The following is a 14,977-nucleotide window of genomic DNA, read 5'->3' as shown; positions in this document are numbered from 1 at the left end:
ACCACTCCATTCCTTTGGGTTTCTCTGCTGTCCTGTCCTTCTTGGAGTCTCTTGGAAGGGTGTAGCTTCAGAAGGAGTCAAAGCAAAGCGCTTCACCCTGCCTGGGAGCTGCTCCATGCTGGTGTGTCCCAGGGAAGTGCTCTGCTTTCTGCCACCCTGAAATCTTACCAGTGTCCCTGAGTGTGGGGGAATGGGAGTGGGAATGGTCTTCCAGTGAGAGCTGGGAGCTTTGCTTGTTTTAATGTCTTCAGTGGCATTGGACTTGAGCACTCTGAATCAGCTTGGCTTTCCTCAAATTAATCAGGACACTGTGGATCCACCTACTGCCAGAGCTCACCTCTAGGTCAGGGTGGTGGAAAAGTCTCTCCTCCAACCCGTGCTTCCAAAGAAAGACTCGGCAGTCTCTGTTGTTCAGTCTCAAGGTAGTTTATTGCAAGTTATCTAAAATATTTTCTTCTTGAGCTGCTGTGGTTTGCTCAGCAGCTCAGGCAGAGGCACACACACACCCTGACATCCTCTCTGACTCCCGACTGCTTCTTCTCTCTACTTTGTGACTACTTCTACTATAATATCTAAACTTTTGTGACTTCTTGTTCTTCCTGCACAGTTGGTAACTCATTCCATGGCTCAAACCCAAAATCACAGCTGTTTGCAGCTGCCTGCCAGGGTCTCAAATGCTTCTGACCTGGACCTGGAACATCCAAAAATGTCTGAGGGACATTTTGAGTTCCGACACCTACCATGAAGGTGCTACTCCAGCCTCTGAGCAAACTGCAGCTGGGATGCTCCTGGGTGGTGGGAGATTCCTTCCCACACATCCCGTGGTGTCAGCATCGGTGGCAAGGCACCATCCCTGCCACCACAGGATCCCACCTTGCAGCAGCTCAGCTCAAGCTGTGTTTACAGCAGTGCTGCCACAGGGGAACAGCCTCAGCTGCTGCGTGTGCATCCCATTATCCCAAGGGAAGGTCTCCCTGGGCAGTGTGTGCCTCCAGGAGGAGCATCAGAGCCTGCCACAGCTGACAGGGAAGGATGGGAAGCAGGGCACTGCAGATAAAGGAGCTCAAACTTGTCAGATAACCCAGGCAGGAGGAGGGTGAAGGGAGGTTGTACAATGCCAAAACCTCCTCCTGAAATGAAAACAAAACCAAAAACTTGACGGGGCTGAAGTAATTCTGGTGGAATTTCCTCTTCTGTTCTCAAGCTACTCTAAGCCCCTGTCTGTCTGCTCAAGGTTTCTTTAGCTGAAAGGCAAGGATGTATTTTAGTGCCCGCATGTTCCCCTTGTAAAGAGAGATAATGGCCTTTTTCTCATTTATCTCTCCTAAAAGATAACAAGGCTCTGAATTATCATTTCTTATAACCAAAGCAAAACGTCACAAGATAAAATGAGCAAAATTTTCTGACTGTAACAAAAATAAATACAAAAATTACCAGTTTAAAATACGCAGAAAAATTATGTTTGTTTTGTTGGGTTTTTTTCAATCCTTCTGAAATCATTATTGTTTTCAATCAGAGGGAACTAAAGATGAATAGCTACAAATATATATATATATATATATATATATATATATATATATATATATAAAATCTGGAAGTAGCTTCAAGTTTAATGCTACTGGAAATTCTTATGGGAATGAGCCAAGAACAACTTCTTTAAGGTACATATTTCTTTATCCTGGTAAATACGCTTTTAAGCATAACTTTTAAACCTCCTTGCCCTTTAAATATACATTTACTGTAATCAGAGTGCTGTGGTTCCAGGGAGTAAACTCCTCTTGGTTTCAGTTTAACTTAACATATGACCTTGTTGATAAGGGTGACCCTCACATCTGACCTTTAGGATCTTCCACAAACCTTTCCCATAGCAGGGTGTGGGTTCACATCTGAAAACTCCCAGGCCTTTGACATTTTCTGTTTCTCAGAGCAGACTAACCTTTCAGGGAATCCACATAACAAGTTGTTTGTGATCCCTTCTGTACATCAGGAATTTACTGGTCAGGCTTGTGAAGGTAAAGAGTCTTTATCTGGAGATACTGAAAAATTTATTGATCCCATTAATTTGCTCACCAAGAGAGTGGAAGATAACTTGTATTCAAACCACTGTGAAAGTGTTGTGTACTAGAGGCATTAGCAGTTATCTGCTGTGGTAAAAGCACATGATGAGTATCTCTTTGTGGTTTTATAAAACCTAAAAGACATTAAGAATTCCGTTAAAATTTCATGTACTATAGAGCTCCTAGGTTACTGGAGCATACATTCCATTTGAAGAAAAATGCCTGATAAATTTTCACCACTGCCTTCTACTTCAGGGCCTACTTAAGGGACCAAATAATGATTTTTTTATTGAATGGTAATATTTCATACCATGTCTTTTTTGGGTTGAGGATGGTGGCTTTGTGTGAGAGAGCATTGTGGGTACTGCAGAATAGGTTCTACTGATCTGATAGGTTTTCTAGTTTTTGTAAGGGGCAGTTTGTCACCTTCTTTCATCTGTGTTGGAGCAGCAAACTAATATTAATGAAGTAGCTGAAGTTTTGCTTAATTTGCTTTAGTGTACCACTGGAAGAATTCTTTCATTTTTGATTTTGGGGGTGATGGTGGCATAACAAAGAAGAGCCTGTGCTCCTTATACATCTCTTTACTTAAATCCTATTCTGGGTCTTTTTCCCACTCATCCTTCTTAACCACTTTCAAGAGGAATGTTTTCCATTTTCCACAAATTGCCTCTTTCTTCCTCCAATAGAAATTCTTTTTATTTGTTGTTGTTTTAATTGTGGCACTATGTTTTCAATTAAGAAGGGTTTAACTTGACTCTAAAGTCCATATCTGGTTAGTGACCTTCACTCCCCTCCATCAGTTTACCAGTTCACCACCCTCCCTGTTCCAACACTCTGCCTGTGCTTTCTGTACAGCCCCAACACTTTGCAACCACATTTTTAACTCTCGCCTTAATTCCAGGACTTGGGGGATTGCAGACTTGATGTTTTTATGGGCCTGGACACTTACTTATGCCTTACATACACATACACTCTTTTTGAACATCCTGAAAAGATGGATCTGTATAATTGGAAGACTGGATGTTCTTTTCTAATGCTCTTTCATTTGAAGTACTTATCAATAACTTGATAGTACAGAAAACTTGTTTTTATATCAATAGTTACATTCCTGCATGTCCTTCCATATGCAACACTAACAATGGCATTGAATATTTAAATAGAGTGCGCTTAGGATCTCTGTTTTGTCAGTAGTTAGCTCTAATACTTGGATGTTCTCTTAATTATTTATATTCAGGCTCAAAATGGGAGATTCAGTGCAGGGTGGGAGAACATGGTCAATGTGAACTCAGTAGCAGTGGAGGGAATGGTCAATCCATTTGTTCTGCCACTTTTCCCTGTCTCCTCCAAGGCCTTTGATGCCAGATGCTCTGGAGAATATGAGAGATTTGCTTGAAGGTTGAGAGAAAGGGATGATGATTTTTTTTTCCCCCCGGCTCAGGTCAGCTTGTAGCTGCCAGCTCTTCATAAAGCTGGATTCCAGCAATAAGCTTTAAACAGTGTGCTTTGCAAATGGTAGAGAATAATAAGCAAAGGGATTCTCTGGTATGGAATACCTTTATCTTTCTTTCCCTGGTCTTTTGCTATCCCCAATAAATTACAACACACTGTAATTTCAAACAAATTGAAAAGGATGAATCAGAGATATTTACACTTACATGCTGTCAAAATCCATGGAGTTTACAAGTGAATAGTGTTCCAAATATGCTAACATTTTTCTGGCTTCCTGTCATTTCAGTCTGTCCAAGAACTGTAGCAACTGCAAAGGAGCTGAAACTGGCACAGTGCAAAGAGGTTTTTGGATGTCTCCTTCCTGAGAGCTCGAGGCATTATTTCCTAATACATGATTCAGCAGGAAGAAGTTGGGCTTTTCCTTAGAAAAGCTCCACACTCCTGTGATTTGTTTTATTTCATACTTTTTCCATCTTGAGGTCACTGAATCATACAAATCATTGGGATTTGAAGGGCCATTTTGAAATTATCAGAGTGGTTGTTTAGGGCTGTGTCCTGTTGAGTTTTAAGTATTTCCAAAGGGGGAGATTCTGAAATCTGCAACCTGTTCCAGTGTCCTGACCACTATTCCCTAACAAAAACATTTTTTTTATTTGGCTTAAATGTAATTCCCTGTATTTCAGTTTGTACTTGTCACACTTATAATGTCACTGGGAGTCACTGATAAGGGTCTTTCTCCCTGATCTCTACTCCCTCCCTCCCATCAGATATGGATAAATTCATGGATAAAATATGCCCCCTTCACCTCCAAGCCTTCTCCTTGCTGTCTAGTCTGAGATACTCTTCCTCTTTCCAATAACTATTCCTGAACAACCTGAGCTGAGCTCAGGTGGCTCAAGTTTCCCCAGGATGTTTCCTGGGTGACATTTTCCATTCCTCTTCCACCAGGAAAGGACCCATCATTCACCCTGCTTATCATCAGCTTGAGTCCTGCTGGCAGGTGGTTCCTTTGCACTTCTCCTCCTCTCTGCTCTAAGAAGTGAGGAGTACTGTGTGCTCTCCCTCCATCCCTCATAGCTTAGAAAACTCTTGTAAAAGTTTAGGTCTTTTAAAACATAGTAATAAAGAAATATTCCATTGTCCACTCAGAGAATTCTGGTCTCAGACTCTGCCTGCCTGGGGAATTATATTTGCTTCTACTCTGGCAACACTGGGGACTTAGGAATTTTCTGGTGTGAAAACTAGGAGCTTTTTCATTGAATTTCTGGTTTTAAATTTCATAGAAGCTTTGAGTAGACTTGGGCCTATTGTAATTGTTCAGTATTTAAATTTCTGAGGTATCCTCCTCCTTGCTTATTTTCCATACTGCTCTAAAGAAAAGAAAAAAGAGACATTTCTTAGAATAGTTCTGGGTCATTCCTTCTTTTTACCTGATTCTTCTTCTCCCTGGTCTCGATTTGTTATTCATCTTCTTTTTTTTGGCTTCAGCCTCCTGCTGAGATAACTTTTAAAACAGTGCTGTCTGCTTTATGAGTCAGGATTCACAAAATCAGAAGGGCTATTTCAAGCTAACTTCCTCCAAGTCAGAGGCTGTTGGACTCCTTAAAATTAATGTTTAAGTAGTTTAAAGAGTATCTTAGAACCAATCTTAATTTTATAATTTCCTGTGATGGAGAGCCCACTTCAGACTGAATGGTTGTTGATTGTTAGTTGCTGTCATGTCTCAAAATTAATGAATTAATTAAAGACCACACTTGATTTTTCATCTGATTTAACTTCCTACTCCTGCCTGGCAGACCGTAGGGACACGCTTGACCTGCACAGATTCAAATTTCCTATGATCAAGAAAAACACTGAGGTTTCCCCCCAAAACTTTTAGGTGCACTGTCATACTTATCACTCCTTGCAGTTGTTTTTGTGGCTCATTTCTGAACTCCTTTAGTTTACAGTGCATCAGTATCTTCTCAGTATGGATATTAAAACTGGATACTGTGTGAATGTGGTGGGAAGTAAGTATGGCTGAAAGATTTTAAAGTGTTCTTTCAGTAACTGATGAGATTATGTTTTAGGTCTGGAAGTTATTTCAGTTCAGAAAAAGGGATAATTATTTATTCTAAGAGGAGTTGTTATCATGTGAGTTGTTAAAAAACATCCAGTAAAAAAAAAAATCTGTTAAGTAATAATCTGTGATTAATGCAAGCTAAATTACCTTTACATTCTTAGCAATGTACTGTACCAGAGCAGAGTAACTCTGAAAGGAGAGCAATAGTCCTGCCATCTGCATGGATTTTTTGTATCTAGAGAGACTCTGAGGAATATTGTGCTGTGAAGACAGACAGAAATGTCCATTACCAGCCTAGTGAAATTGTTTGCAAGCAAAAACTTGAGCTCAGGTAGCTGAATTTGGATGTAAATGCATTCCCTCTAATTACTTAGTAAGACATCAAGATATTGCATTCTATACCTTTGGTAAGACATCCAATCTCTGTGTTTTATACCCAGATGCAGTTCAGCAGTGAACCACACATGGCAGGACACATTCATTCTGCACTGTTTCACTGCACTCTAGCAAAGAAAACGGAGTCCCAGCCATCATAATGTGCCTGTTGATCCAGTGATGCAGAATTTCTTTTTCCTTTTGACCTTTCACCAGGAAAGCTTCTAATTTATACATGGAGCAGCTCTCATTCCTTGGGCCAAAAAGACCAAGCAGCCTTTGTTGAAGCGGGCACCTCTGGTTTGCTGACCAGTCTGCTGCTCAGCTTAATGAAGCAGGATCTGCCTGATTTGATTTTGCCAGAGTTTAGCAGCCTAATACATCTGCCTGAAGTATTTACACATTAGGTAGTCGAGATGTAGTTCAGCCAAAGGCTCTCTGGGAGAGTGGGATGGAAAGGTTCACAAATTAGATTTGCCTCAAGCTACTGTGGCAGCTCGTGTAGACAGAGATGAATTTTGAACCAAAGGAAGCCAAAGTGATTTTGTTTAACCATTTTCCTCACTTTTAAATAAGCTGGCGTATAATATCGCAATTTGTTTTGGTTTTCCTCAATGAAAGTTTTGAAATCTTTAACTGCCAACCAGGAAGTTTTATGGAGGTTATTTGGAGGTTAAAAAAGCCCCAAATCTCACTGTTCTTAACATCTTTTAACCACCATGCATTCAGTCCTAAGAAAAAAAAATAGTATTATAACTTTACAGTCAGCGTCATGATTCTGTTTCCTTCTGATCTTAGTGCTGTTTTGGCTACTCAGCCGGGGTAAAAATTGTAGAAAAATCAGTCATACACATCTCACTTAAATGTTAAATGTGAATACTATCTGTAATTGGGAGGGATATTTGAGAACATTGTGTGTGAGATAGGGTTGAGACAATGTATGTTATTTATTGAGATTCCTTACATATTCCAAATTTTGGCATTGTTAAAATTATTATGAAACACAAAAGGTGGGTGTTATCTGCATGCTTTGTAATGAACATGAAGGGGGAAAATCCCTTACATTTTTTATTACATTTGGATGGACAGTGCTTTGCTATACTCAGGTCCTATTTCCTTTGATATCTATTCAGCACTGTTTTGTTTAACAGTGCATGTTCTCTACCACTTATTTTACAGGATATCTGTTTTCTGTGTTGTCCTTTAAATCAGAAAGCAGTTTAATTGTTCAGTTTGGGTGGGGCTGTGAAATGGGGACGGGATGTACCCTTGGGTTGTGATTCTTTCTGAGGCTGTTGGGATTTCAGCAAGGGATTGTTATATCGAAATTCATGTTTGGGCCTCAGTGAAGGGCCATCTCCTTTGAATTTTCTTCGTTTCATATTTTTATGCACTTACACAGCCAAATATACAAAGTGCAGCCCTGTTCTGCGAGATAGATGAAAAGATGTGCTGGAGTCAGCTGCACCCGGCTGCTGTCAGCTTTGTTGTTTGAAAAGGGTTTACAACCTGAAGTGCCTTGTTCTGTTAAATATTAGTGAGCCAATACAGTGAATTTTGGATCACTAAAGTTGACTGAAGATGCATTATCTGCCTCGTGTGTTGTGGCTGGTAAATAGCTGGTTCCTGTGGGAAGCACCTAAAAAGGTTGAGGGTCTTTGGTAGCACATAAATTCATTAAACAAAGCTTGATCGCAGCAAACTCTAACATCAGTCTTCGAAGAAGGATAAAAGAGAAGGAAGAGATTCAGACAGTTTTTTCCTTTTGTAAACTGGCTGCTTTATAGGGAAAAAAATAGCTGGAAATAGCCTGTCTGGTCCCAAATGAAAGGTTGTGGATTAAGGTACTGCATTAGTGAAACAGCTGCACCAATATGAAACAGAAAGTCCTCCAGCTTCGGCCATTATGGGTTTGTTTGGTTAGCTCTAATTTTGGAAGTCATTATAGCAAAGGTAAATGACTTGCACAGGAGACTAGTGTCAACAAAAGACTCGATACATTTACTTTGGCAGGAGCCTTGAGGAGTCTCAGGCCTTTCAGTGCCTCCTTTATGCAGTGCCTGTCCTGCTCTCACTGCGTGCCTGTGTGCAGGCAGCTCTGCCTCCCTCCCTCCCTCCCCTCCAACAGCTTCTTTCCCCCTGAGGTTGGATTTAAGGGTGGCAGCACCTGCTGCTGAATTGCTGGTGTGTAGCTGTAAAATACCTTTATGTTCAGAGTAGCTGCCCCTGGGTTTCTAAAGCTGCAGTGTTTTGCTCAAGTAAGAATCTGCTCCCTCCCAGTCTAGTACTGGAATACAATCTGTGACAAAAACTTCACTTTTAATTGTGTGTCCTTATTGGTTACTTTTTGTGCTTCCTTATTTTATCATTTAATAGCTTTACACTTACAGATTCTAAGCATGCTGATGCTTAGCTGAGTTTTCTAGCTTTTTGGTGAAGGTTGAACTATGAGAATGATAATTCCCTTCCCAGGTCTGTGCCCATGTGGTTGAGTGAAGGCTCAGAGTGTCCATTCCACACTGACTTACACTTGTCTAGGTGGAGGGCAAATTGCTGATGACAGAATCAGTGCCTATGCAGAGCCTGCTCCTTCCTTCTACAGAGCTCCTTGGGAACTTTTCCTATGGCCTGGCAGAGCTGGGAGGGTGAAGGAGAGGGGCAGAGTGAGAATCCTCTCCTTGTGCACTCACTTTCTCTGTCCTGCACTCCCTGGCTGCTGGGTGACCCAGAACCCCCCTTTGCAGTGCCTGCCATGGGTGACTTCTGACTGCTCTCCCTTCCGTGTTGTGGGGAAGTGCTTTCAGTCAAAGAACATTTGTTCAGGCATACCTTGACTTCTAAAACATATGCAGCAGACTCCTGTTAATTATTTTATTTAAAATACAAGATTATTACGCTGTGTCTCCAAATGACAAGAAGCCCATCCCTGCATGTCCTCACACACACTTTATGCCCATTGCTGCTGGTCATTCTGATAAATAACCAGTACCAAAGGAATTATAAGGTCATTTTCTTGCAGTAGAGGATTATCTTTACCTCTGGAGTTGTTCCCTTAGTGCTAATTAACTAGAAATACAGTTATTGAGAAGCTGGCAGGAAAAGATTTTTGTCTGATAGTAGCTCTGATCTCTAAAATGGAGTATAACTACATAATAATTACACACTCAAGTGTTTGACTGGTATAACTGGTATAAACTAGCCAGCCATAGAATGGCATGCCTGGAAAGACAGTTTATTTCAGATTAATTTAATCTCATGCTGTATATACACCATGGTTGTGCTTTCAGGTCAGGCAATTGATTCTGAAGGAAAGATGTGGCTTTAGCTGCATGAACTCTTTTGAACTTCCTTCCACCTACAGGGTCTTTAAATGTCAGGAGAAGCAGACAGCTTTGGTATTTTTCTCCAATGTCTTAAAAGACCTGAAATGTTAATAGACAAATCTCTTAAAGAGGAACATCCTACACTCCAGCTTATTGGGGGGAAAAAGCAAAAGATACATCTCTTGGAAAAGCCAGGACAATGCTTTGCCTTTACAGTAAGTAACTAGTAAAATGCAGAAATAATAAAATACGGAACATTTTTCCCTATGAGAAGGTTACTTAATGTCCTCATGTCCTTCTGTATAAAGTGTAATGATGAGGTTGCTTACTGCCCCAGTATTGAATATAAACCTGCTGTCAAGTGCAACAGTTTTGACTGCACAGACTTGTTTTAAATTTCCAGTGTGAGGTTTGGCCTGGAATTTCAGGGGCAGTGATGTGTGGCTGTCAGTAGAACAGAAACTCTTGGAGAAATGAGCAACTGTGAAGTTGTTTGTGCTGATCCCAAAATGCTCCATACACTGCATCCATCAGGAAGTGGGCAGAAGGAGAATGTAGCTTTTAAAAATGAAGAACCAACATAATTTACAGCAAAGATCTAATCAATATCTAAAATTGAAGACCTATGAATTTAATATCATAATGTTTTCATCAAACAGTAAGGTTGTATTACTGCATTTGTAGAAGTTTATGCTCCTGGAAATTAGTGTATTCCTGATACTTCATGATATGCTATTCCTCTTAGTTAATGTCTATTGTGGAGGATGTTTTATGTCCTTTCTACATATCAGAACATGCTTCAGGTGTAACATGCTCAGTAAAATTTACTGTGAAAATAGTATTGTTTTATTTTAAAGAGGAGTTTTACCAACTCTGCCCAGATTTGTTAAATTTAGCAAATTGCACTCCAGGTGGGATCTAAAAGCCCTGGCATTGGCAGGGAGGTCTGTGGGAACTCCCACTGAGCTTTCTGCCTCTCACCCCCAAACCTTTGGATGAATATGGAAGTGTGTGCAGTCCTAGGAGCTCAGTCTCACTGCTCCAGCTGTGGGAGGCTCAGAGGAGGCTCTTGGGGGTGTCCCTAAATCCTGGTCCTTGAACGAATCTAGATTTGTTCTTCAGACAAAATTGGGTCTGTGTTATGGCAGGACCTGCCCCTGGGCTCCCTGTGACAGGGCAGGGAGGGCAGGGCTGTGTTCTTGTCTTCTTCATACTGCACAGGCCAGAGAAGGCTCAGAAAGGGATTATTTAAGTCTGTGAGGAAATACAGCTGCAACTGGAGGAATTTGCTGTTTAAGCCAGTTTCTTTTTCAGAGTTTCTGTTGCTATAGCCACCTTATTCCCAGCAGAACTGCTGGAAAGGATGGAAATGGAAAAAAAAAATTGGCCAGTTCCTTGTGCATTCCTTGTGCAACAGGTGCAGTGTTCATTTGTGAGCACAGACTGAGCTGAATCTCCTTCCATGCCCAGAGAATGCCTGCAGGCAGCACCTTCCACAAGAACCTGGGATTTCTGCATTTCATATATCCTGGAGAGATGCCAAGCAGAATTTAATTGCTTGTGGTGGAATCTTTCTCTGTGGCTAGATAGGATATTGAATGCTTTTGAACTTCTAAATTGCCATGGGATGCCTGATCTGGCACAGTTGTGTTTAATCTGCAGACAGATAATGAAAGATACTTCATCACCCAGAGCTCTGTGATGCACCTCTTTGTTTTATACATACGAGGCTTCACTGGAGGGGGAGGAAGGGAGATCTTGCAATAACACACACATTTGTTTTTCTGTTTAGTAAATTGACAGGTGTTTGGTTTGTCTTGTGTCTGCCCAGGAAACCACGTCCTGTCTCCTGGAGAGGCTGTTGGGAAAGGTCTGACACCAGAGGCTGCGGAAGATCTCGGGCTCCCCGAAGGGATTGCAGTGGCAGCATCTCTCATTGATGCACATGCTGGAGGACTAGGTACTCACTCATGGATTTACTGTTCTTGGAGACAGGAATTGTTGAACTCATTTCAGAAAGCCATTCACAGACTGTTTTTATCCAGCCATTTGCTATGATGCTATTCTTTAAAAAAACCCCAAATCATCACAATAACTACCAGTACTGCAAGTCAGTTTCAACAAAGGAGATATATCACTGTTATATATTTTTTCAGCTGGATTTGTAAATAGTTCGTTCATTTCTGCTAGTTCAATTTTTGACTGAAGCACCATTGTGCTGGAATGCCAACATGCTGGGAGTTTGCATCTTCTGTTGCTCAAAACTTTGGGGATAGGCAAGAAAAAAACACAAACAGCCTTTCTGAGGGAGAAGCCTCATGTTTGAAGCTTGTTCATAGTTAGGATTCTTACTAGCTTTGGAAGTGATTAATGATTCAAAGCTTTATGGTCTGATGCTTTGGGTTTGGTTGTTGTTTTTTTTTTTTTTTTTTTTTTTTTCCTAGCACAGTATTCTGATGTTCAGCCCTGGTTCCTCTTTTCTGAAATATATTTGATGAGGCCAAACAAGTTCATTTTCTTACTATGCTGTTTGGCCTTACAGTCAATAAGACAGAGATTCAGTGTAACTTTTTCAGCAGGAAATTGAGGGTTTTCTTAGTTTGCTGGTTTAGAAAACAGTCTTACCTCAGGAAGTTTCAGTGTTATTGAAGTAGTACTCTTTAATGGAAATCTATTGCTCATCAGAAGATTTTTTTTTACTAGATCTAACTGAAATATGATTAGGTGCTAAACTACCAGTTTTGTTTCAATTGTTTTGTGCTGTTTTAAATCTCATTTGTCCTTCTAGAAACTGTGACCTGGAACTTTTTTAGTGTTTAAATCCCATTACTTTTCTTTTGGTGGGGTCAAGTCATCATGGAGATTGCTTTTCTTGCTACCTGGAAAAGATTAGATGTAGATCTGTCTGCTAAAATGAAGACTGAGCTTCAGTGTCATATTTGTAGGTGTGTTGTGACTAACTTAAAAATATCTGTCAGTATCCTAATTGCATAAAAACGTGTTTAAAACTGTGTGCCTTGGCAATTCTGTGTTATTAGAAAAGAACAGAGTAATAATCTGACCTGAAAGAATGAACTTGCTGCCAAACTGGATTGTCACAGGGCACATGAAAGTGGCAGTGGAAGGTTGTTTTTTAATTAGCATTATTATGGATCCAGAGCACAAAACATTTGACCAATTTTTCATATGCTGAAATCAAGCAATTGAATTTTAAAAAGAGTAGAGAGCAACTGTCTGTTCCTTGATATAGACTTGTGTAAAAAAACTCTGACATTAGAAACACCCAGCTGCTGGCATCCCTCAGGAAAGGGCTGCAGTGCACAGTCAGTTTGCTAATCTGAATATATTCTCCCAGATGGCACCACAAACATCATCAGACTCCTGAAATGATTGCCAGGAGGAGAAAACCAACACACAGGTTGTTGTTAAGGAGAGGGGGGCATTACAGAGGGAAGATAGTGGGAGAACCTGCACGATAATCACACCATAGCTCACTGCAGTCTGGGACAAGAGGAGGATTTACAGTGCAACTCTTAATTCTTGAATCTGGGAAGGGTAATAAATGTATTGGAAATGGTGTGGAAACTTAATAGAGAGGACAGCAAAAATGAAAATATTTTGATAGCAAAAGTGACAGCAGGAGCAAAAGGAGTCAAAGAATGCAGGTATCTGTAAAGAAAATATCCTACAGGCTAAGCCAGAATGATGTGATGGGCATCTTGTTTGCAGTGTTAATAACTTTTGATGCAGCTCAGATCTGCTCTTGGCTGCATGTGAAGTGTGGTTTGGCTGAGCAGGTTCCTGAAGTTTATGAAGGCTTCAAAGCTTTGAGTGCAATAAGGTAAAGAATTGTTTAGTGTGTATGTTTGAGGAGGTCATGTGTGACTCCTGGATCAGTCCATCTAATACCTCTTATGGAAAAGTGAGGATCAAAGAGCCAGGAAGTTATAGCTTGCATTTCTAATTTCTAATAACTAATTTCAGAGAGGGTACAGATAAAACTGTGAGGATGGGAGGCAAGGCTTGTGGGGTTGGCCTCATAAAAATGTTGTTTACATTGCACCTTTTTAAAAGGCATCAGCATTGTTTCAACAAAAGTAGATGATTTATGGTGCAGTGTCTAAAATACCATGTCAGTGTGGAAGAGATCCAGAAGTACACATTGCTAAGCACTGCTTGCCTTCCTAAAAAGCTCTCTTCTATTCTATGTGGTGCACAGCCTTCTTGTTCTCAGCCTCTGCTTTTGAGTCTGCCTCAGACTGTGAAAAATTCCACCTAAGCTGAATGAGAAACAGCAATTATATAACTTTTAGCCAATACTCCAGACTTATTTGCTGTCTGACTTTAATTAATCATAAATAAGAAGACTCTAAGAATTCTAAACAGTGGTGAAGCCACCGACTAAAATTGAAAAAAAAGAACCATAATTCCTGTTTTGCAGAATGCGTATTTTCTTGTCAATTAAAAAGATCTTTTCGGTTTTATATTGTTTATGAAAATACATTTGCAGCATATGCTGACTATTTAGTTTAATAGATTTCTTCCCTCTCAAGTGTGAACAGTATTTTTAACTCAAGAAATGCTAATACAGTCTTGCTTAGTACAGGAATTTGCCTTGTAGACAGCCGTATCCAAAATTCCTAACATGCATTCATTGTGTTAGAGCAGTGAAAAAATAAAACATGAAGTAGAAGTCTTACTTTTAGCTTTTTGTTGTTCCTAACTCTCTTTAGGACAGCTGTGCCACTTCATAGTTACAAGTCAGTTTAGTTTAAGGGACATGAGGATAGGATGGATTTTTTAAGACTTTAAAATTTTACCCCTTAATTTTCCTGATTATTTAGATGGCTTCCAACCATGGTGATCCCAGGATAACCATAGTGATCCCAGTAAGACAAATCCCACCAGACTGATTTGGTAACAGAGCATTACAGTGGTGATCTAAACAAGAGGGTGTTAATGAAATGTAGGATATGAACCAACCCTTACACTTGGCATCTTCCACAACATCCAGCAAATGTTTTCCTGATCCTTCTACAGAGAGATGAAGGGGATTTTTTTTTTTTATCAGGATTGACATAGTGTTCTTCAAATTGAGCTTTGAAGATGCAAATGCACAGTCTGGTGACCAGCTTGCCAGCTGAAAAGCCATGTTTAAGAAATGAAAAGTCCAATGTAAAAGTGTTACTGGTTGGCTGCTGCATTTTGCTGGGTGCACAGCTTGGGAGAGGAGGAGGAGAGGGCAGGTTGCCTCTGTAGCCTCCCCTGAAGTGACTCAAGCAGGATGGGATCTGTTCTGAGGCTCAGCTGTAGGTCTGGCATCTCCTGGGTGTATTTGCTGCTGCAGGCTGAGGGGTGCTGACTCCGTGCTCCTCAGAGCCAAGCTCAGTTCCTCAAAGGGGAGGAAAAATCTGCCTTTAGATGGCTCTGACATGGACAGAACAGCAGCAGCAGGGAAGACAACAAAGCTGGCAGCCTTCCAGCCTCCTGCCAAGTTATCCCTTTCTCCAAGTCATCCCCTGACAAAACACATCATCCAGGATGTTCATGATAAACTGTGAACAAATAAACACATCTGCAGCCTGCCAGTACAGCAGGGCACTTTTATTCTGCATGTCAGTGAGCTACCTAAGAGAATAAATGTCAGGTGAAATAATATTTTCTAAGTAAAATAGCACTTAAAAATCATGATGATCGACATGCATTTA

The 14,977-nt window shown here is 40.6% G+C and overlaps 1 protein-coding gene across 5 annotated transcripts in view; it reads left to right on the top strand.

Annotated features, from left to right (window-relative positions):
• FGGY (FGGY carbohydrate kinase domain containing) overlaps positions 1-14,977 on the top strand; it is a 129,506-nt gene that overhangs the window by 50,213 nt on the left and 64,316 nt on the right. For all 5 annotated transcript variants that reach the window (XM_031505565.2, XM_031505566.2, XM_077785326.1 and 2 more), the window contains one exon: positions 11,101-11,229. In XM_031505565.2, coding sequence (XP_031361425.2) covers positions 11,101-11,229 — 129 coding nt within the window. The remainder of the gene's footprint in view (positions 1-11,100; positions 11,230-14,977) is intronic.

The sequence above is a fragment of the Lonchura striata genome, chromosome 9 (genome assembly GCF_046129695.1).
Source record: "Lonchura striata isolate bLonStr1 chromosome 9, bLonStr1.mat, whole genome shotgun sequence".
Lineage (NCBI taxonomy): Eukaryota > Metazoa > Chordata > Aves > Passeriformes > Estrildidae > Lonchura > Lonchura striata.
This window is presented reverse-complemented; position numbering and strand designations above follow the sequence as displayed.